This window comes from Aotus nancymaae, unplaced genomic scaffold (genome assembly GCF_030222135.1).
Source record: "Aotus nancymaae isolate 86718 unplaced genomic scaffold, 86718_ANA_hifiasm-v0.15.2.pri h1tg000040l, whole genome shotgun sequence".
Lineage (NCBI taxonomy): Eukaryota > Metazoa > Chordata > Mammalia > Primates > Aotidae > Aotus > Aotus nancymaae.
This window is the reverse complement of record NW_026988454.1, coordinates 10,255,596-10,278,280: the sequence shown is the minus strand read 5'-3', so window position 1 is coordinate 10,278,280 and position 22,685 is coordinate 10,255,596. Positions and strand designations below refer to the sequence as shown.

General features: G+C 46.9%; 1 protein-coding gene across 5 annotated transcripts in view; it reads left to right on the top strand.

Annotated features, from left to right (window-relative positions):
• The window catches only part of ZDHHC14 (zinc finger DHHC-type palmitoyltransferase 14), a 301,992-nt gene extending 281,272 nt beyond the window's left edge, over positions 1 to 20,720 (top strand). For 4 of the 5 annotated variants that reach the window (XM_064360514.1, XM_012451639.3, XM_064360515.1 and 1 more), the window contains one exon: positions 19,501 to 20,720. In XM_064360514.1, the coding sequence (XP_064216584.1) occupies positions 19,501 to 19,899 (399 nt within the window). In that variant the 3' untranslated portion in view covers positions 19,900 to 20,720. The remainder of the gene's footprint in view (positions 1 to 19,500) is intronic. The other variant, XM_012451643.3, reaches the window with a different exon arrangement.
• Positions 20,721 to 22,685: the final 1,965 nt, after the last annotated feature.

The window sequence follows — 22,685 nt, the reverse complement described above, 5'->3', positions numbered from 1 at the left end:
GCACAGATTTTTTCAGAGAGCTTCTAGGGGAAGGCTTGAAAGCACTGTTGGGTGTAAAGAAATGAACAAGGCTCGCATGCACCTGGGAGCTGTACGGTACAACACTTCAGCGACGCAGCCCTGGCGAATCCATGCCTGTGTGTCTAGGCTCAGACGCATGACATGTGCATGAAATTTCAGGATCAAGATCTCCCCTTAAAGCCCATGGACCCCATGGTAAAGAAGCCCTCCATCAGTGAGTACCATGGTCTACCTTCCTCCCTAATGGAGACAAAACTGTAAAAAACCTAAACATCCTGGGAGTCATGTGCATGTGAGCGCTACTCTGGATTTGGTAATAGCACAGAATTGTGTGTGTGTGTGTGCACGCGTGCACATGTGTGTGCACATGCTATTAGCTGGGTGCAGTGGCTCACACCTGTAATCCCATCACTTTGGGAGGCAGAGGTGGGTGGATCACGAGATCAGGAGTTCAAGACCAGCAAAAAAAAAAAAAAAACCTTACATTGAATTGAGTGATAAAGGGCCTCCAGAGTAGCTGGGATTACAGGCACCTGCCACCACACCTAGCTAATTTTTGTATTTTTAGTAGAGACAGGGTTCCACCCTGTTGGCCAGGCTGGTCTCACACTCCTGACCTCATGATCCACCCACCTCGGCTTCCTAAAGTGCTGGGATTACAGGCATGAGCCACTGCACCTGATCAATAGCACAGAACTGTATAGTGAAGTCCCTGAAGCAGGATGTTCCAGTCCGTGATAAAAGCTGTAGAGAGACATCTCTTCCACATGGTAAATGCTTTTGAGTCAGCCAGCCGGCTTTAGGATGCCTTTTTATCCCCATCCTGAAGAGGAAAATTGGAGATGGGGATTCACTGTGCAGAGACCAGACTGCTGCCACTTACTAGATGCATAACCTTGATAAGTTAATTAACCTCTGTCTGCCTCAGTGTTTTCATCTATAAAATGGGAACATTGATATTCTTACCTTGTAGGGTTTCTGTGAGGATTAGGTTAAGGCATATAAAGCACTTAAAACCTTGCCTAGCACAAAAGAACTACTATTTAAGTGTCAGCTATTATTATTATTGTCTCCCTGAGATCCATGAGTGGCAAGATGAGCGAGCTCCACTGTACCCTCTCAGAGCAACCGGCAAACAATGGAGATGGCTGGTGTGAGGGAAAGAGCCCAGGGTGGGAACCAGGGAACGAGCGCTCCCATTCTGGCTCTTGCCAGTTAGCTCCCTGACCGTGAGCAGGCCACTCTTGCCTCACTGGTCCTCAATTTTCCTCATCTGCAAAATAGGAGCTGGGAATAACTCGTATCTAAAGTCCCCTTCCAGCTGTGAGCCCTTTGTGAGTCTCCGACCCTTGCAGCTCCACGAGGAGATTAGGAGGGCAGAGACGACATCTCAGTCCACACGTGCAGGCAAGAGCTCTCCAGCCCCCAGAGGGAGGTAAACACTGTGACTGTCAGTTCCTCCTCTCCTCCCACCCACCCTGAACAACAGCCCCGAAACTGACTAAGCCCGCACTTGCCACAGGACTGGGGGTGTGCTGCGGGGCTGCGCCGCGGCCTGGCCATCACACCGGAACTTCCCCTGAGAGGAGGAGCGTGTGTTGCTCTTCTCATTTGTCTCCTATTTCTTGCATTTATGGGATAAAGCCCACTTGGCCATGGGGTGTAATTCTTTTTATATGTTGCTAAATTCAGTTTGCAGTATTTTGTTAAGGATTTTCTGTCTGTATTTGTAAGAGAATTGTCTGTAGTTTTCTTGTGAAGTTTTTGTCTGGTGCTGGTATCAGGGGGTAATACTGGCTTCATAGAAGGAGTTGAGAAGTGCTTCTTACTCTTCTGTCTTTTGAAAAGTTTGGGAAGAACCGGTGTTCATTCATCTTTAAAGATTTGCAACAATTTGCCAGGAAAGCCATTTGGTCTTGAACTTTCTCCATGGGTATTTTATTGATTATTAATTCACTCTACTTATTATAGGTCTATTCAGATTTTTAATTTTTTTCCCTGGGTCAGTTTCAGTAGTATGTGTCTTTCTAGGAATTTATCTGTTTCATCTGAGTTATCTAATTTGTTGCGTTGTCTCATCTGTCAATACTGTCTTATGAAAATAGATGAAAGAAGGAAAGCTTAAGGACTGAAAAAGTTAAAACAAATTGAAAATGAGAATAACTTGTAAAACTGGAGGGGAAGAGAAGAAACAGTCAGACCTCAGTGAGAGTCAAGAAGCACTTGGAGTAAGCCCTGAAGGGGAGAAATTGGTATTTTGTATTTTTTAAACATTCTGTGAAATGCACTTGGCAGCTGAGAAGCGGGGGAACCGCTAGCAGAGTGAGTTCCAGCACGGGTTCCGGCCCGGAACTGTTGCTTTGCTTTCTCCCGCTTTAAGTGATGTTAGGGCCATGAGAAATACACATACCAATTAATTTCCAGGAATTGTCAAAACACAGACAAATGAACTGAAATATTTCAAGACTGACAACAAAACAAATTCTCTGGGGCCACGGTAGGATTCTTCTCCTTTGATTTTCTTCGGCTGCCTGTAACAGACATCCCAAGCAACAAAGACCATCACAGGCTGATCCAGCGCATCACGACCAGCCGTGCCTGGCCAAAAGGGTCCCGAAGCCCTTCGGTTTTCTGGTGTCTGATGCAGCGATAGACACCCAGGGCACTCACCCTCTGCGCCTTGGAAAGCCTGCACGGTCGCTAAGACCAAGTGATCTGGCAACTTGCCAAGCAATCAATCATCTTCCTTTTTACTTATTTATTTCCTGATTTGTATATAGTTAGATCTCACAATTGATAAAAAATTTCTTGTGTTCCAATCCCTGACTAGACGGATGTGAAAACAAATACACAAATCCTTTAGTGTTGAATTAGTCAGAATCGCAAGCTAAACTTCAGGCTATTCTAAGAGCAGCACCAAGTTGATTTGCTCTAGAACCATACTTTGGTCAGGTGGGTCTCTGGTGAGGTTCAGCGCTCTAGAATGGGAAGAGCATTGCTAATATTGTGCCCCAGAGTCCCTGGTCCTGGTTCCAGGTTCAGGACTTGGGAGGAGTCCTGGTTCTGTTCAGTCTTTTTTTGCACTCTGTAAACAGTTTAAACCCTGAAAAAAAAAGTTTTTCTTGTGTGTAAATGTTTCAAATTAGACAGAAACCAGGGATTCTGTCCACCACTGTTCTGGAGTGGCAACGGAGTCCAAGGAGGTGCCCCTGTTAGGGCTGAGCCCCTCTAGGTTAGGCAAAAGGACAGGACCAGGGACTCTGGACACCCGGAGTCCAAAAGCAGACAGCCAGAAGTCGACAGGACCAGGAACTCTAGACCCAAGATTAAAGGCAGAAAAAAAAACCAGAACCAGGACTCTCCCAGAGTCCAAAACCCAACACCAGAGAAACCAGAATCAGGACTCTTCTAGAGTTCAGAACAGAACCAGGACTCTTTCCAGAGCCCAGAACAGAACCAGGACTCCTCCCAAGTCCTGAACAGCACCAGGACTCTTTCCAGAGTCCAGAACAGAACCAGGACTCTTTCCAGAGCCCAGAACAGAACCAGGACTCCTCCCGGGTCCTGAACAGAACCAGGACTCCTCCCAAGTCCTGAACCTGGAACCAGGACCAGGGACTCTGGGGCATCCAGAGCCCAAGGTCACAGGAATCACTGTAGTCAATTCCAGCATCCCGGTAATTGGATGATGCCTGTAACTTCCAGGAATAACCAGATTTGGCCTGACTTACCTTCTCTGTGGAGCAGGACTAGGGGTCGCTGAAGAATAATTTGATGGAGTGCACTGAGAGTCGATCTGCTCTCCTCCGGCAAGGGGTGGTCTATGGGGTCCTGGAATGTCTCAGGGGGTGTCTCCCCTATAGTCCACCTCCCAGCTCGAGGCAGCCCAGAACGAGCCCAGTCTGCACCCAGTGGCAAACAAAATAATACTATCTCGCTGGGGTCTCCAAATGTTGTAACCAAGTGAGTTAGAAGGAAACACCATGCTCTGAGTTCAAAGTATGAGTCCTTTATTCAGCCGGCGACCGAGAGTCAGCTAAGGCTCAAAATCTCTCGGCCCCAAGGAAGGGGCCTGATTTCCCTTTATACCTTGATTTAAGTAGGGGAGGGGCAGCCTAGCTGAAGCGGAATTGTACAGAAGCAGAACAAGCAAGTTAGTAGGAGGAGGCTGGTAACCAGGGGGCAGGAGGTTCCCAGGATTGTTGGTTGCTAAGGGTATTTCCATACAATCACTAAAGGGAGTAGCGGGGAACTTTCCATACATCAATCACCAAGGAGGGTATTCACAATAGCAGATAGACTTGCCAAGCAGGATGGTTACAGTGGTTACAGGTACTGTGAACAGTGTGAACCACTCTCAACGTTCAAAGCTTTGACCCAGTAATGCACCTGAGGGGGCCGCAGCAGGGAGGGAGAGGCTCAAGAGAGCATGTCAGGTTTGCAGCTAAGATGGAGTCAGTTAGGCTAACCCAGGTTAGGTTATTACACTATTATTGCAAGAATTACGTCACTTAATCCCCATAACAACCTGCAAGATAGCCTCATTTTACAAAGGATGAAACAGACTTGAATATGTTGAGTAACTTGCTCACAGTCACATAGCTAGGGATGCAAGCCTGTGTGCTTTCTTTTCCTTTTTTTTTTTTTCTTTTTTTCCCTGAGATGGAGTCTCGCTCTTGTCACCCAGGCTGGAGTGCAATGGCACAATCTCAGCTCACTGCAACCTCAGCCTTCTGAATTCAAGCAATTCTCCTGCCTCAGCCTCCCGAGTACCTGGGATTACAGGCATGTACAACCACACCAGGCTAATTTTTATACTTTTAGTAGAGACGGGGTTTCACCATGTTGACCAGGCTGGTCTCAAAATCCTGACCTCAGGTGATCCACCCGCCTCAGCCTCCCAAAGTGCTGGGATTACAGGTGTTAGCCACCGCGCCCAACCTTGGGTGCTTTCTGTGTCATATTTCCATTTGAAAAGCCCTCAAGTTGGAACCAGGTGACCCTCTTCAGGTCTGGCCCTATGTCTGGAGCTGAGGGATAATTTATTATAATCTGTTGCTCCTTAGCCCAGGACACTCATCAGAATCACAGTGCTGATCTCTGCATCCAGTTAAGTCAGAATCCCAGGGTGGGCGGCAAGGCCTTCGTAGTGCCATGGGCCTGGAGATGACTTTAATTGGCAGCCAGCATTGAGAACCATCAACATAGCCTTCAAATTCTCTTGCTCTCTCCAAAAGTTTCGGTTAAATGGAATGATTTTGGGCCATTATTTGCTTTGGTACAAAGAAGTTTCTTTTATTTTGAAAAACCTTAGGTCACTTTCATTTAACTAACATGTGGTCTCTTCAGAGAAATGGGTATGTGGAGGGTTTGAACAGAATGTGCTAGAATGTGAGAGACTGCTGGGGTGGGGGGAGCTTTGGCAAAGAGCACTTAGGTTTCAGGCAAAGCTTCCTGGAGGAGTCGACCTCTGAGAATTTGCCACCCAAAGGTAGGAGGGATGTTTCCAGCAAACAAAGTGCAGGCATGCACAGGGAGAAGGCTCTTGGTGTTTCAAGAGGAGGTGCAAGTTGGGGGGAAGCTGACTTAGGCATGTGGAATGTGGGTGCCCATGGATACCTGGGGCGGTGAGGAGAGGCCCAGCACGTAGGTGGATGGAACGCTCAGGGAAGGTTTGCTTCCCCATGTTGACGGAGAAATGGTGTGGTTGGTAGAAAATCACTTTGAAACGATGGAGATATGAATCCGTTTTGTCAGTTATCCTGGAAGAATGTCACTCCGGCATTTCAGAAAAACTCTAAGACTTACTCATGGTTGTCATCTGAGATGCTAATCCAATTTCATCTTACACGCTGGAAGATTATTTTTCAAAATCAGCATTCATTACATTTTCCATTCTCTATGCCCACCTTTGCCAGTTCTGTCCCCACCAATTCAAGTCAAGTTCCTTGGTCTAATTGGACACCAGTAAGAACAATAGAATAAGATAATCCTGAAAGATAATGGAAGGAGAAGCTTTGCAAATACTTTAAGTACACAGTGGGGTGTGGCAGAGAACAGCTGTGGGGTCAGAACACCCGGGCTGGCTCTGACCTTTGCCGGCCCTGACACTTTGGGCCTGGGTGATCTTGGGCAAGGAACTTAATCCCAAGAGCCTTAAATTCCTAAACTGTAAAATGAAGAAAGCAGTACCAGTGTTCACCTCCCTGGCCTGCGGTGAGGATTCCTCTTCCCGTCACCAGTTTATGACCTAATAAACTGGAGGTGCTTTTTTTTGTTTTGCTTTTTAGAGACGGAATCTCGCTCTCTCGCCTAGGCTGGAGTGCAGTGGTGCAGTCTTGGCTCACTGCCACCTCCACCTCCTGGGTTCAAGCGATTCTCCTGCCTCAGCCTCCCAGGTAGCTGGACTGCAGGCAGGCACCACCATTTTTTATTGGAAAAGCATAAGCCAGGACCCCAAACCAGAACTCTGTATGGAGTGAGGAAGGAGTTATTGTCCCCAGACATGGGCACACCGGATTGCAAATTAATAAAGACAGATAGTTGTATTTACATAGAGCTTTGCAATTTACAGAGCACTGAAAAATACATTTTCTAACTTAACCCTTTATTTTATTTTATTATTATTTTTTGAGACAGAGTCTCACTCTGTCACCTAGGCTGGAATGCAGTGGCACGATCTCTACTCACTGCACTCGACCTCCCAGGTTCAAGTGATTCTCTGCTTCAGCCCCCCACGTAGCTGGGATTACAGGCACACACCACCATGTCTGGCTAATTTTTGCATTTTTAGTAGAGACAGGGTTTCACCATGTTGATCAGGTTGGTCTTGAACTCCTGACCTCAAGTACTCTGCCCGCCTTGGCCTCCCAAAATGCTGGGATTACAGGTGTGAGTCCCGTGCCCAGCCTGGAGGTGGTTTATAAAGTTCGGTTGAATGTATATGCAAATTCCCCTCGCAGGAGCTTGCTCACAGGAGATTCTTAACACATATTAATTTGTTCCAACTTCTTTTCCTCATTCCTTCCATCCTCCAATTTTGCCACATCTCCAAAAACCTCCACCCTGAAGGTGGAACTAGGAGCTAGAGGGAAGGAGTTCTCTTTGACGTAGTGACATGCCATGGTTTCATGAAGTTATGGCCGTGGTTGGATGAAATTCATCTGCGAGCCAAGAAGTGGACACCATGGTCATTCTAGCCATCAGACACTGTAGCCAAGTGCCTGTGCCCTTTTCCAGGAACTATAAAACATTTTAAGACCTGGAAAAGAAATTACAAGCTCTAAAACATGAAAAGAAAACTGCAAAATCAAAATTGATAAATGTTTAATGTCTATGAGACACATGAATATGTTAACTTCATTAATTGTTAAATTCAGCACTCATGAAAATTTTATGACAGTTTAGAAATGATTTGTAGGTTGAGTTTTTCCTACTTCATAAGAATCCCCAAGCACACATATGATTACACAGAAATCATTACCAATTACAAAGTCAGTTGCTCATAGATGGATAAATTTAAAAGTCTAATTGGCTTGGAGCCCCATGCCCTCCCCACACTGCCTTTGCAACTGAAGTTGCTTCTGGAAGAAGTCCTTTTGGTTTCAAGGCTCCAACCCACTGTTGGAGTGCCCCAAGTGCCATGAGAACATATGCAGGAGAGGATGAGATGTGTTCTGTGTGGCCCCACAGGTCACATCTAGGACCAGAGGGTGGGCCTGGGATTCACATCCTACTCAATCCAAGAGGGAATGGCCCAGCACACAGAGCTCTTAGCAGACAGGAGTCCCCACCCAGGGATCTCAGACTTGGGACAGGAAGCATCTCCTAGCAATGTTGGACAGAGGACTTCAGCATTGGTGGCAAGGGCCAAACATCGACCTTCAGGCCCCCATCCAGTGGAGGTCCCATCCAGCAGCCTCTTCTCTGTCATCAGAGCTTTGAGCCCACTGTGTCTAATCAACAGGCCACTATCACCACCAGATAATGTGCCACTCTACTGTACATTCACAGGCCATTCAGGCACCTGGCAAACAGGCCTTCCTTTTGCTTCAGTTGTTCCTCACTTGCCTACAGTGTCTGATGGCTAGAATGACTGTGGTGTCTGCCTCTTGGCTCACAGATTAATTTCATCCAACCACGGCCATAACTTCATGAAACCATGGCATGTCACTACATCAAAGAGAACTCCTTCCCTCTAGCTCCTAGTTCCACCTTCAGGGTGGAGGTTTTTGGAGATGTGGCAAAATTGGAGGATGGAAGGAATGAGGAAAAGAAGTTGGAACAAATTAATGTATGTTAGGAACCTCCTGTGAACGAGCTCCAGTGAGGGGAGTTTGTACATACATTCAGCCGTGGGCTTCTGTGGTGCCAGGGCCATGCTCACAGGGCTGTGGAAAGAGCGCAGGCAGGGCTGGAGCTAAGTGGAACCTGAGGCTCAATGCTCTTTCCCGACTCCCCTCTTTGCAGTTCAGCCACCTTCACAACAACGCAGGGCTCACCACTCCCCAGACTATACCACATGGACATACCACGTGCTGTTCCAAGCCTTCCGCGTAAATAACTTCTGCTAACCCTCACAGCACCCTCTGAGGCTGCTACTAATACTACCTCCATTTTATAGATTAACAAAATTGGAGCAAGGAGAATTTAAGTACATTTTTCTAACAAAATCGTCCTAATTTGCCCCCAGGGTCCATGCTTTTAACCCTATGCTATGCACCTCAATAAAGAAACATCTACAGGGGATGTGGAAAGTGTGACTGTGTGGAAAGTGATTTTCAGCCACACTCTTTCAGTCCCCACAACCCATTACCCTTACCCGCAGTCCCCTGTGAAAACCTGTGCTTAGGAAGTGATCAATCATCACTCATTTATACATTACAGGGAACTTCAGTCAGACTTCAGGGATTTAGGAATTTCAGCTGTCAATGAATATGTTACCCTCTATTAAAAACGCTTAGGGCTTTAATAATAGTAATTGAGTACTTCAGTGCTGTTTGCTTAGCACTTCTACCCAGAGTCTAGAATAGTTCCTATGATGGTTGGTTTCAGCAAATGTTGGTTAAAGGAGAGCGAGGAGAAAGAGATTGGCTCCTGTGTGCGGGACACTGGGCTCAGTGCTTGACAAAATAATTCTCTCATCTAGTCCTCACAAAACTGTCTGATGTGGGTATTCTGATTGCCCCAGTGAGGAGACTGAGACTCAGGGATGTTAAGTGTGTGACAGAGATAAGCAGTGGCCACGCTGAGACCTCATGCTTGGCAGTCTGACTCCATGGAAAACACTCTTCTTAACCCCCATAGCAAAGGTCTCCCTGGTAGGTCTTCTTATGGAGTGCAGTGGCATGAAGGCTCCTCCCAGGGCTAAGGAAGCCACACCCCACTGCTCTGTCTGCTTTCTCTGCAGAAGGATGATTAATTGGTTGTGGTCAGTCACAAAACCAGGCTGTGGGACTGAATGTGCAACCTCTTCATAATCTAACCTGCAACCTGATCAGCACATCTATCAAGCATCGGCAGTGTCCTCTCTTTGTTAATCAATGGCGAATTAAACTCATGCTTTTTTCTTTCTACTGGCTCCCTGGAGTCCAAACCATTTGTACCACTTCAGACCAGTCTAGTAGAGATCAGGCAAAAGATTTGTCCATGTGGAAACATATCAGTATCCAGGTGAATTACTGACCTGACCCACGAGTGATCTCTGCTGTTAATACTGCTTAGAGTTGGTGCCATTTCTTTGGGTCTGAAAGTTATTGTTTTCATCCAATTGGGATGCTTTTTGCCTTCACTTTCTTTTTTTTCTGCCTTAATCCATTCTCCTTCCTCCTGGAACTCCAGTGATAGACATGTTAGACCACTTGACATTGGCTCAGAGGGTAGGTCCCTGAGACTCTGCTTTTTCCTTCAACATCTCTCTCAGCTCTTCAGACTGGATAATTTCTTTGGATCTGTCTTCATGTTCACTGATTCTTCTGCCATATCCAATCTACTGCTAACCTTATCCAGATCATTTTTCATTTTGTGTATGGTTCATTTTGCTTATTGTACTTTTTAGTTAGAGAATTTTGATTTGGTTCTATTTGGTTTTCCCATTTCTTTATGTGTCTATTAACATTTTATTGAATACAGGACATTTTAGATATATGGTGTAGAGACTGGATTTTGTTATCTTCCACCAAAGAGTGTTGCTCCTGTTACAGCAAGAAGTTCAGTTACTGGCTAGTCACCTTGAATTTGTGTGGGCTTATATTCTATTTTGTTAGTATAGATCTGTGGAAAGTCCAAAGTGTTTTCCAGACTAATTTGTTGGAACTCAACCTCCAAATTGTCTTCTCTGAAGATTGTTTGGTTTCAAGCTTGTTAGGATGGGCCTAGGGTCTTACTTTAGGGCACGATTCTTACTCCTAAGACACAGCCTTTCTGATGTCTTAGGGGTCCCAGGGACGTTAATAATGTGTTGGAGGTGTTAATGACATCAGTGTCCCTGATGCCCTACCTTTCTCCACCTCTAGTATCTCTGCTTCTCTTTCAAACCCATTGCAGCTGCTGTCTTACAAACTTTGGGGCAAGGGAGTCTCACCCTGCCCATCCACAGCACAGCCCTTCACTACAGACTTGTGAGGAGCCCCCTCTAGCACTTCTGGTCCTTCCTCTCTGAACAGCATCCTCTTCTCCAGTTTCCTGCCCTGCAGATCCAGACACTTTGGCTGTCTCACACTCTGATCTCCGCTTTCTCTATAGCCAAACGATGATGGTCTGCTCAGGCTCCAACTGTGCAGTGGTTGGGGAACTTTCCCCAAGAAAAGAACTGGTTGGTTGTGGGGCTTAGCTTGTAAGTTTCCCTCAAGGATTACAGTCTTGCATTATCTGTTATGCCCTACTGGAAACCATTTGCGTCCTGTACTTTGGCCAGTTTCATATACTCCCTTATACACAGAGTGAACGTTGATCCAGTATCAGTTCTCCATCATTCCTGGGAGTAGAAGCTTTGTCTCTATAGTTAGAGGACATGTTATAACCCATGTTGCCATATGTTCCACACATGGGTCATTTGCTACCGGCTCTGCCAGCAGTAAACACTGAATTAGCCTTAGGGTATGACTACTCTGGCCTAAAGCCATTTCCAATGCTTACTTTGAAGGAGGAGCCTTTGGAAACAGATTTAGCATCAGACTCAGCATGTTCATTTGCAGAAGAGAAAAAAGCTGGAGGGAAAGAGGCCCTAGGTATCTTTGGTCAAATTTTTGCCTGCCATTTTAGGAGGCTGAGGCAGGCGGATCACGAGGTCAAGAGATCGAGACCATCCTGGCCAACATGGTGAAACCCCGTCACTACTAAAAAAATATAAATTAGCTGGGCATGGTGGCGCGTGCCTGTAATCCCAGCTACTTGGGAGGCTGAGGCAGGAGAATTGCTTGAACCCGGGAGGCAGAGGTTACAGTAAGCCAAGGTCACGCCACTGCACTCCAGCCTGGCACCTGGCAACAGAGCAAGACTCTGTGTCAAAAAAAAAAAAATTTTGCCTGCCATTTTATTTTAGGACCAGTATCTGGAAAAGAAAGGTATTTCTTGAATGATAGAAAAGGTGCTTCTATAGAAATATGCAGTATTTTAGAAATTAGAGATAAAGGCTTTATAATTTTACATCTAGGTAAACACCCTGATATGGCAGGTCAAAAATTAGATAAATATTGATAGATAGCTGGCATCAAAGTACCTACCGAGATCTTATTTATTATCTCAAATACGGGAAAATTCAGTGGTAGTGTATCTTCTCACACAAGTTGGGGAGGGGGGCGGTTATTCAGTGCCTATGAGATTATCCCCGTTATAAATTCTCAAGGAAGAAAATGTTAGAGAAGTTACAACGTGACATCTAAAGCAATAAGATGATGCGTGTGACCTCGAGTATTTCTTGCCATCCAAACTCCTATGAAATTCCAAGGAGCCACACTGGAAGCATGTGTAAATCACCCAGAGCCAGCTGAGGACCACATTTTCAATATTCCTGCTTCCCTCATTATTGGCTCTTATTATTAGCTAGCACTGAAGATCTGTACAGGACAATGTCTATGCATGGCATACTGACGACATCCAGTGAGGGTCCACTTTTTAGTGTGCACGCCTCATTTGATTGTCAAATAATGTAACTTCTGTATAGCATTGGTGCCGTCATTTATGCTTATGTCTGGCACTTGTTGCTACAAAAGTCCTTTGGGATTGCATGCCAAATGCAAAGATAGTAACATGGTACATAATTGCTGTAATTTTTTTTTAGAAAATTATTTACTATATTTACTTAACCTAATATTTTAAATCCCCCAATCCATTATCAAAACAAGATTAAACCAGCAGTTGCTTGATTTATTAAACTAGTATTGCAGAAGAACTCTCCCTGTATAGTGTGAAAAATCAAATATAGTAGGAAAAAATAACTTAGGCAAACACAAATGATAATGTTAAATAAAAGAATACAAAAAAGCTCTCCTCCCAAGCTGCAGCTTCATTTTGGGTGGACTTTAGAAGATTGTGGTGTGTCTATAACCGTAAATAAGCATTCCTAAGACCCCAGAACAGAGCCTCACAGCCAAGCAGAAATAAATGATGCATAACTCTAACACTTCTGACAGAACTGGAGCAAAAGTGATAAATAATTTCACTGATTCTTAATTTGTATACAGACCATCTAGAAAATTCCTAGGTTTTGCTTTTAGTAGCATCTGTACACTCAGTTTTTTTCAGACAAGAAGTCAGCTAGGGTAAAATACAATATATTCCATCATGAGCAATTTTATTTGAGAATCTGCAGAAACAAGTAAATGATCTCTATGGTGTTTTTAAATTGTAACATTAAGTGCTAATGTGTGTGACATCCAGACATCTGAAGCCATAAACTTCTTTGCAAGTTAAACGCCGATGCTTCATTTGGGCAGTAAATCAGCTGTCACAGTGAGTTATTGCAGTAACAGCAAAAGCTCCAGCACTCCAGATAGTGGGATCGTTATGCTGCCAGCAGAAAGGTCTTTTCATAGGCACTCTTACAACAAATGAAGCTTTTATTCTATTAGTATCCAGCATTCAACCAATTTTTTACCTTAAAAAAATGGTAATGTCTTATATGATTTAACCTAATATTTGATAAATATGAACTTTCAAAAGGTTGTTTTGAAATAAAAACATGAATATCTCAATTTGCTGTTCAGAGAAGATGGACTGTCACTGTCAGAGATCTAAGCAGTCAGCTGTAATAGGGTTATGTAACTGGTGGGACCAATTCAAACATACCCAGCCGCTTCTTGATGATAGCCGGAATGTATGCACAGCCATCCAATTATGAGAGAAGAAAGCAAGCAGTGATGTCTCCCTCTACTGGCAGAAACCAGGAAGGCTCGGTGGTGGAGGGAAAAAGCTTCAAAGAGAAAAGAGAGAGGTAGAAAGGAAGAGACAAAGAAAAAAAGGAGAAGATGGAAAAAGGGGAAGTGGGAGGGAAATCAATGGTAAAAAAGGATAGGGGGAAGAGAGTTGGTGAGACCAGACAGCAAGAAAGTTAATAGAAAAGTCAACAAGAAATGGGCAAATAAGAATTGGAAGTAAAGGTTAAAAAAAAAGAGAAGCGTTAGAATCTTTTTCATGGTTATCTCCACAGTAACCCTGAAAATATTGGCCATTTCCCCCATGACTTTCTCAAATAGGAATCACAGCCATAAAGGTTTATGAACCTGTCGTCCTCGGAATTCTGGCAGGGTGGAAAATTAGGAAAAGCTCTTTAAAAAAAAATCAGGTATCCCTGAGTCATTTGATATCTGAGTTTTTTCCAAGAAGCATATGTTCAAAACAGACGACACTTTGAGAGCCTTTAATGAGAATTGTAAATTCCAGTCAGGAGCGTCCTTGTGCTGCCCTTGGCTGGAATCTGACAAAATTCTGCTCTGTCCACAGCAGTGCCGTCTTCTGAGCCAACGGGAGATTTAGATGGGCAACACCCTGCAGAACAGAGCCTGGTCCTGGTGTGCCCAAACTGGGATTTGCCTTCTAAATGGAAATCAGCTTGAATGTGGCAAAGTGTCTTCAAAGCTGTGAGCTACATGCAGGACTTAAACACTTAGGTGCATGGTGCCAGTCCCATGCCCCCACTAGCACCCAACAGGAAAGCTGGGGAGGACACAGAAAGTAGTTCATTATTAATAGGAAAGCAGTCCCTCTATCGGGGAAACACCCAGAGCTAGACTTGGAGACACAGTCATTTTTTAAGATGTTTAAACAAATCTATGTAGAAGAGGTATTTAACATCAGATAAATCAGAGTTGCAAATAGTCATCTGGAAAACATTTCTGAGTGACTTCTATATGGATTTTTTAAATTAAATTACTTACGGGCTGGGCACAGTGGCTCACACCTGTAATCCCAGCACTTCGGGAAGCCAAGGCAGGCAGATCACTTGAGGTCAGGAGTTCGAGATCAGCCTGGCCAACATAGTGAAACCCCATCTCTACTAAAAAAACAAAACATACAAAAATTAGCTGGATGTGGTGGTGCACTCCTGTAATCCCAGCTACTCGGGAGGCTGAGGTAGGAGAATTGCTTGAACCCAGGAGGCAGAGGCTGCAGTGAGCTGAGATCGCACCCCTGCATTCCAGCCTGGGCAAGAGTGAGACTCCATCTCAAAAAAAAAAAAAAAAAAAAAAAAAAATTAAACAGCTTCAGCTAAACTATTTCTTTCACAAATACTATTTCACACCTTCTTAAAGTTCTTAAGCTTTACCCTTGACAAACTCCAGAGCATTTCCAACAAGGCCCTGGCCAGCGAGGCCCAGAGAATGTTTGTCACAGTTCTTCTTCATTTATTTTTGGGACAGAGTTTTGCTCTCGTTGCCCAGGCTGGAGTGCAATGGCACAATCTCTGCTCACTGCCACCTCCACCTCCCAGGTTCAGGCAATTCTCCTGCCTCAGCCTCCCAAGTAGCTGGGATTGCAGGCACTTGCCACCACACCCAGCTAATTTTTGTATTTTTAGTAGAGACAGGGTTTCACCATCTTGGCCAGGCTGGTCTTGAACTCCTGACCTCATAATCCACCCACCTCGGCTTCCCAAAGTGCTGGGATTACAGGCATGAGTCACCATGCCTGGCCCTTGTCATAGTTCTTAGCGAGCTATAAGGTTGACATGGTAAAGCTCTAGTAGGAATGTGCTGGAGTGGGCCAGGTTTGGAGCAGCCTGGGCCATGCCATGGGAGACCATCTTTAAGAAAAAGCAACAATATGCAGAGAATGAGGCCTTGGAAAGAGGCCTGCATAAGTAAAGAAGCCTGAAGCGTCATTAGCTTCCCAGTAAAGCCACCTCTAGGGCTGTTATCTCTGTTTTAAGTTAGCAAAGGGATGTTTGCAAATGGAAGTCTCCAAAGGTGCACCCAACTCAGCATCAACCCCGACAGGGAACACAAGCTCTTAGGAGCTTAACCGACCACTGCAACAGCCACCTTATCCGAGAAGGTTCTCATGGTTGGGCAGGAGCTCTTTGCAGGCTTAGGTGGCAGAGAGGTGATCAGGGGAGAAGAAAAGGGCCAGCAGCTAATGGGGTAGTGCAGAGTAAAAGAATGGATAAGGGGCAAGGGGGAAGACAGAGAGCGTGGAGAGCCCACCTGTCCCCGGAGAGGGAGGGTGAAACAGACATAGAGAGTGGAGGAGAGCCCACCTGTCCCCAGAGAGGGAGGGGGAAACAGACATAGAGAGTGGAGGAGAGCCCACCTGTCCCCGGAGAGGGAGGGGGAAACAGACATAGAGAGTGGAGGAGAGCCCACCTGTCCCCGGAGAGGGAGGGTGAAATAGACATAGAGAGTGGAGGAGAGCCCACCTGTCCCCGGAGAGGGTGGGTGAAACAGACATAGAGAGTGGAGGAGAGCCCACCTGTCCCCAGAGAGGGAGGGTGAAACAGACAGAGTGGAGAGGAGCCCGCCTCTGCCCTCAGGCTCCCACTGTGTGACTTTGACCATGGCCTACAGCTCTACTCTCGAACATATTTTTCTGTGAGTCTGTAAGAGTCCATCAGAAGTACTTGGGCTGATCCCTAAAATAGAATTTGCCAATTAGTCTTCAGTGGAAAAGGCTTTCTTCAGGTCAATAGAGACAAGCAAATCTAATTTGCAATTTCCTTGTTCCTTAGAGCCTGGGGGGACTGTGTGGACAGAAAGCATTAGGATGAGTGAGGGCTCCAGCGGGGAAGCTGGAGAACAAGGTGCCTTGGCCCAGCAAGGGCGGGCTGAGCCGGGGGCTCACTCCCAGTCCTGGCCTGCTGGAGGCTGTGCTGCAGCGGCTCAGCGGCCTCTGTCAGTGAGAATACGAAGTGGTGATGTTCAGAAAACATTCTTTGCAAAGATGAATGTTTAATCTGCGAGGCTGCTCTGCCCTCACCTCTGGCCTGCCAAGACTGAGCCCATGTCCTGAGCGGAGCTGACAGTGTCGGAGAGCACCCGCAGCCTCCACAGGCCACAGCTGTCTGCAGCCTGACAGCCTCGCTACTCAGTAGCCCCCACCAGAAGGGACCTGCACCCTGAGCTGAAATTCCCCGCAAGAGCAGAGAAAGCTACTCTGCTGCCCACCTGACAGCTTGGAGAGGCACCGCTGGGGCGCAAATGATTTTGGTGATGAGTGGAAAAATGAAAACATTAAAGGATTATTAATGCTTCACAGTCAGCCCCTTCCAACTACTTTCTTTTTATTTAGAGACAGGGTCTCGCTCTGTCGCCCAGACTGGAGTACAGTGGCACAATCTAGGCTCACTGGAACCTCTGCCTCCTGGACTCAAGTGATTCTCCTGTCTCAGCCTCCTGAGAAGCTGGGACTACATTCGTGTCAACTGCTACCACCATGCCCGGCTCAATTTTGCACTTTTTGTAGTGATAGGGTTTTGCCATTTTGCCCAGGGTGGTCTCGAACTCCTGAGCTCAGGTGATCCTGCCTGCCTCAGCCTCCCAAAGTGCTAGGATTATAGGCATGAGCCACCGCACCCAGCCCCCCTTCCAAGTAGTTTCTAATGCCCTTTCCTCTCCTCTGAATAACCCCACTCCCCGCCCCACCTCACTTTGGCACCCTTCTCTCCCAAGCCTTCCCCAGCTTCTCAGTGTCGTGCAGTTCCACTGCCCGGGTTGAAGCCACAGAGGAGCAAGGACCTTCCGTGAGCCTTCCTTGCCCTCTTCACAGCTCCACTATGGGCTTTCCTCTTGCCTAGGACCAAAGTCTTTGAGCATCTGAAACCTGCAGATTTCTTGAAGACTGCAGCCCCTCATCCTTCTCTTCTAGGCTAGAGGGTGGCTCAGGGATGGCCTGCTTACTACTTGTCATTTTGGAAAGAAACCCATGGGGCTGTGAAGGAAGTGTGCACTGCCTGAAATAAGCACCTTAAGATCCGCAGCTTGGGTTGCGCTTCCTCCCTCCCCTCAAGGCTGCGTTGTGCACGTTGGCTCTGCACCGCTCTGTGGCTGCAGGGGTATGAGCAATGGCAGTTCTGGGCGCATCTCTTATTGGGAAGAGGTTGGAGCACCTAAATCACAAAGCCATTGGTGAGCAGTTCTTCAGTAACTCTAGCCCTCTGATAAAGTGGAGGAGACAAAAAAGCCAAATAACATTTATTAAGCATCTGCTGTGTCAAATGTGTAATAGTGGAAAGAGGTCTATCCCAGCTTCAAATCCTGGATCCATCCCTTACTTTCATCTGTAAGGTCTTGATAGAGCTGCCCAACCCATCTGAGCCCCAGAGTCTTCATTTGTGAAGAAGGGAAGCATGCTTGTTCTAAGAACTCCTGCAGAAGTGGAGTGACGTACCCAGCCTATAGCTTGAGCGCAGAGTCCCGGTTTGCTCACCTAATATCCATGCCTGTTCCTCCTCCTTCCCATCAAAACACTTCTGAATCTCACTGGGAAGGTGCTGCACAGGCTTGAGTGGAAGATTTCCAAGTCCTGTTAAGTCTCTTCTAGCTGTTCTGAAACTTACCCACAGTTCAAGGAGAGGGTTTGCAGAGGTATCAGGGGTGCCCATGATTTCGCATAGGCTGGAAATGTGCTTACACTATTTTCTTTTCTTTTCTTTTTTGAGATGGAGTCTCGCTCTGTGGCCAGGCTGGACTGCAGTGACGCGATCTTGGCTCACTGAAATCTCTGACTCCCGGGTTCAAGTGATTCTCCTGCCTCAGCCTCCCAAGTAGCTGGGATTACAGGCGCACGCCACCAGCATGCCCAGCTAATTTTTGTATTTTTAGTAGAGACGGGGTTTCACAATGTTGGCCACCATGGTCTTGATCTCCTCACCTCGTGATCTGCCCGCCTTGGCCTCCCAAAGTGCTGGGATTACAGGCTTGAGCCACCGCGCCCGGACCCTGTGCTTACACTATTTTCTTTGCCCAGTGAGCAGAGGGAAACAGAGGACACGAAGCAGATGTCATGTGGCTTAAGAAGGCGTGGAAGAACAGGAAACGTCTTCCCAAATGCAGGAGTTCTCAGACCACGGAGGCTTAGGGAATGGCTCTCGAGGCTGTTGGAAAGTAGCCGTGGGGAATTCTAGGCTTTTCCCAAACAGTCTGATCAGACCTTCAGGGGCTTCTGTCACCCGTGTACTTTTCTCTCCTTGTTTGTTGGTAAAATAGACATTGCATATTTGCCACTTTAACCATTTGTGAGTATAAGCTCAGTGGTATTAAGTCCATTGGTGGTGTTCTGCCATCACCACCCCTCTCCAGGGCTTCTTCCTCTTCCCCTGATGAACCTCCGCACGCCCTAACACCAGCTCCCTCTCCCTCCTGCCCCCCGCCCCAGCAGCCACCATTCCACCTTCTCTCCAAGACCCTGACTCCTCCAGGGGCCTCCTATCAGTGGAATCACACAGTTATTCATCTTTTTGTGGCTGGCTTGTTTCACTTAGCGTGCTGTCCTCCAGGTCCACCCGTCTCAGAGATGTGTCCGAATGCACGTCCTTCTTAAGGCTGCATCGCTAACATTGTGTGTCTACACCACACTGTGTCCCTGCAGTCATCCATCTGTGGACACTTGAGTTGCTTTTTACATTGCTATGAACATGTGTGTACAAGCCCCTGTATTTTTAAAACAATGTGGTTTAAAAAATGGTTTTCAGCATACATCCATTGCTATAAGTGGCCTGTGACTCTGTCCAAGATAGTTTTAAAAAATTATGTCCTTTAAATTGGGAACCAAGGCCTTTCACTGGCTTCATGGCCAGCGGTTGCATGTTATGCCCAGGCACCTGTGGTCACTTCGTTTGAGCAGAGGCAATTGCAGCACCCAGCAGTGGGTGTCTCTCCCAATGCACCTGGGCGACTGTGCGCGCTCCCTGCCTGGCTGACTGAGGTGTCACTAATGGTTTCTCTCTTCTCGCACCCTGCCCTCCCCGCCTGTGCCCCATCCCTGTTCCTCCTCCCCACCCCTGCCCCTCCTCTCCGCCTTCTTTTCGCTGGCGCCTCCGCTCTCCAGTGCGACCAAGACCAGTGCATTCAGAGCACCAAATTCGTTTTGCAGGCTGCGGCCACGCCCCTGCTGCAGAGCGAGCCTAGCCTCACCAGCGACGAGCTGCACCTGCCCGGGAAGCCCGGCCTGGGCACGCCTTGCGCCAGCCTCACTCTGGGCCCGCCCACACCGCCCGCCTCCATGCCCAACCTAGCCGAGGCCGCACTCGCAGATGTGATGCCCCGGAAAGACGAGCACATGGGCCACCAATTCCTGACGCCCGATGAGGCTCCCTCGCCCCCCAGACTGCTGGCGGCGGGCAGCCCCCTGGCGCACAGCCGCACCATGCACGTGCTGGGCCTGGCCAGCCAAGACTCCCTGCACGAGGACTCCGTGCGCGGCCTGGTGAAGCTCAGCTCCGTGTGACCCACGTGGCCCTGGGCCGGGGGGCACCAGAGACTCCTCCAGGAGCAGCGGGAGTGAGCAGAGGGGTGTGCCCCACAGAACTTTCCCAGCCACTGCCATGGTGGAGATGACAGCCCCGGGTCTGGGATACAGAGACCACTTAGAATGGCACAGGGCGGCCGGCCCCAGATGCCGAGAGCCTGGTTTCATTTGAACTTGCTTCCCCAACCTGAGTGCTTTGACAACAATGAAAATAGAGAAGTGGCTGTTTTCTTATGATGGACCTGGGGACGGGGACCCTCGAGGGATGGAATTGGAGTGCATCTGCCGCCCTTGTGACAGACACATGGAAGGTTTCTGACGCTTACGGCCTGACTGCAATTGCACTTACGTGTTATGCTACTAATATTTGAAACAGACATGCCATTCCATTTGTTAATTAAAAACAAAAATCCTAAAGGGAAAAGCCGAGCAGGTGTGGATCTGCATGCCATGCTGCCGTCTGTGTTAAGTGGTGTTGCTGTTTCCAAGGAAGTGCTGCTTCCTCTCTCTTTTTTTAATTTTGTGAATTTTTTAGTGCTGTTTTGTTGGAAGACAGTGCAACGAACTGAGACTCATGAACAGTGTCATCACTCAGCTTACTGGGCTGAGGCGTCTGTGGAGACGGGGCACCGGGGCTGCAGAGGGCGGCTGCGGTCCATCGTGTCGGGGGTCATTTCACCTGCTTGGCCGCCCGATGAGTTCTTGAGGTATTGTGTGAGGCCCCAGCACGGTTTTCACCTCCACGTGTGATGAAACTTCCCGTGGACAGCCAATAAAATCACGTCCTCTGTTATTTTGGATCTGTGTAGTTATCCTTAATAACATAAATGAAAACAAAATCATCCAGATGGGGAGAGCTTTTCTTGAAATATCCCTAATGAGGAATGGTCCCTGAACAAGCAAATCTTCGAACTGGGAGATATTTATAGAATGATTTCTTAGATAAAAGGCGAGCTTTCCATCATTTTTTTTTCTTTAATTATCTCTTTTTGACACCATCTTAGTGGAACTGGCTCTAGGTTTGCTGTTTGCCGTGCAGCAGTTAATCGGAAGTAGGTGGGGGGAGGGGACACTCAGGGTGAAGGGGTTCTGTTGGGTGTCTTCTGGGCTTCCTTCTGTGTTAACGTGTCTCTGAATCCCAGAAGTGCAACCTGAGGTCCTTGTAAAGGTACCAGAAAATGAGGAGAAATCGGCTTACAGTTTGGGCTGAGATCATGTAGGTTGTCATCCTTCCCTAGACACTAATCAGAATGAAATTAAGAAAATGACAACTTTGTTCACTTTCATTGATCACCTAGAAGGGAAGGAACTGGCTCTGGACTTAGGGAGTGTGTCACTATGGAGGCAGCCGCAGGGGACACGGCACCTCCTCTCCCAACTTCTTTCCAGGTTATAAATCTAACCGCTAAGGCTACTCAAGTTCAAAGCCATGCTCTTGCTCCTTAGAACCATATGAAAGACAAGGCGCATTGACCATTGATACAAGAAACCCCAAATGGTTTGCATTTATGGAAAAAGGCTATTTCTCCTGAGAAACAGTTGCCATTTTATATAAAAGAAAAGAAGATAGGAAAAAGAAAAGCACACGTTTTATCTGGAATAAAGGTAATTCAAGCTGAAAGGCCTGCAGAGTTCTTGCCGTGTGATATCTTCAAGCCATCTTTATTTTTCACACTGCACGCATGTATAGAAAATGGAATAGGTCCATTCTGTGTAGCCATTTTCAATTTTCTGTCCCACCTAACTACTTGTACCTGCCTGCAATTTGTAATTAATGGGGCAGTGCCCTCCTTACAACTCACAGGTATCCTCCTTGCCCACACTGCCTGTGAGCCCAAAGTGGCAGCCCCACAAAGGAGCTTCCACAACTTCCCAAACCGTCTCTGCTCCTTGCCCCCTTCCACATGCTCCCCAGAGGCCCCAGGAAGGAGTTGGCCCTGATGAGAAGGGTGCTCCCTGGGTGACCATAAATCCGGCTCAGCCCTCATTCTGGCCCCGCGTGTGGCCCAGTCCACCCCCAGCTCCTTCCCCTGGAAGGCAAGGCCATGATCTTCAGAGGCCCCCACTTCTAACATTTCCGTTCAGTGGTTGCTGCTCTCTTGTGACCAGCCCTTCTTCCCACCTCATTATGAAAAAAATCCCAGAAGCCAGAATCACAACTCACTTGTCTTCACATAATGGATATTTACTTAATATTTATTATCAATTTCCCCACCTCCAACCCTGTCCCTGGTACACACTTGGCTTCATTTATCCAGTAGGGGATTGGGAATTTTAGTGAAATGAATCAAGGCTTTTCAGGGTCAAGAGGGAGATTAACTTGAATGGGCCAATTTGCTAGATAATTAATGTCTTACAAACCAAAACCAGAGAGAAGCCCAAGCTCTGTCCTCTGTGGCTTGAAAAAGTAATCCAGCGTCAGAGGAATAAGCGATGATGCCCCCAGGGGTGCCCACTTCTAGGCAGGAGGGATGGTCGGAGGGGCGGCTCACCCGGTGAGGTGATGACTCTGCATTTCCCGCAAACATATATGTGACATGTACATAAATATATATACTTATGTTTATAAATGAATGGTTCCAGCTAGCTGTGGCTGAGAAGACCTTGATGTTTCTAAATTCTTTCAGTGTGTTAGCGATTAATTACTTGCTAGCTATAAAAAGTAAAATAAATATTTTACCATGCTATTAAAGCGTGGACCATTATGAAACACACACAAATACGCACTCATTCTGCTGTTTAAAAATCCATCTGCGTTCATTCTC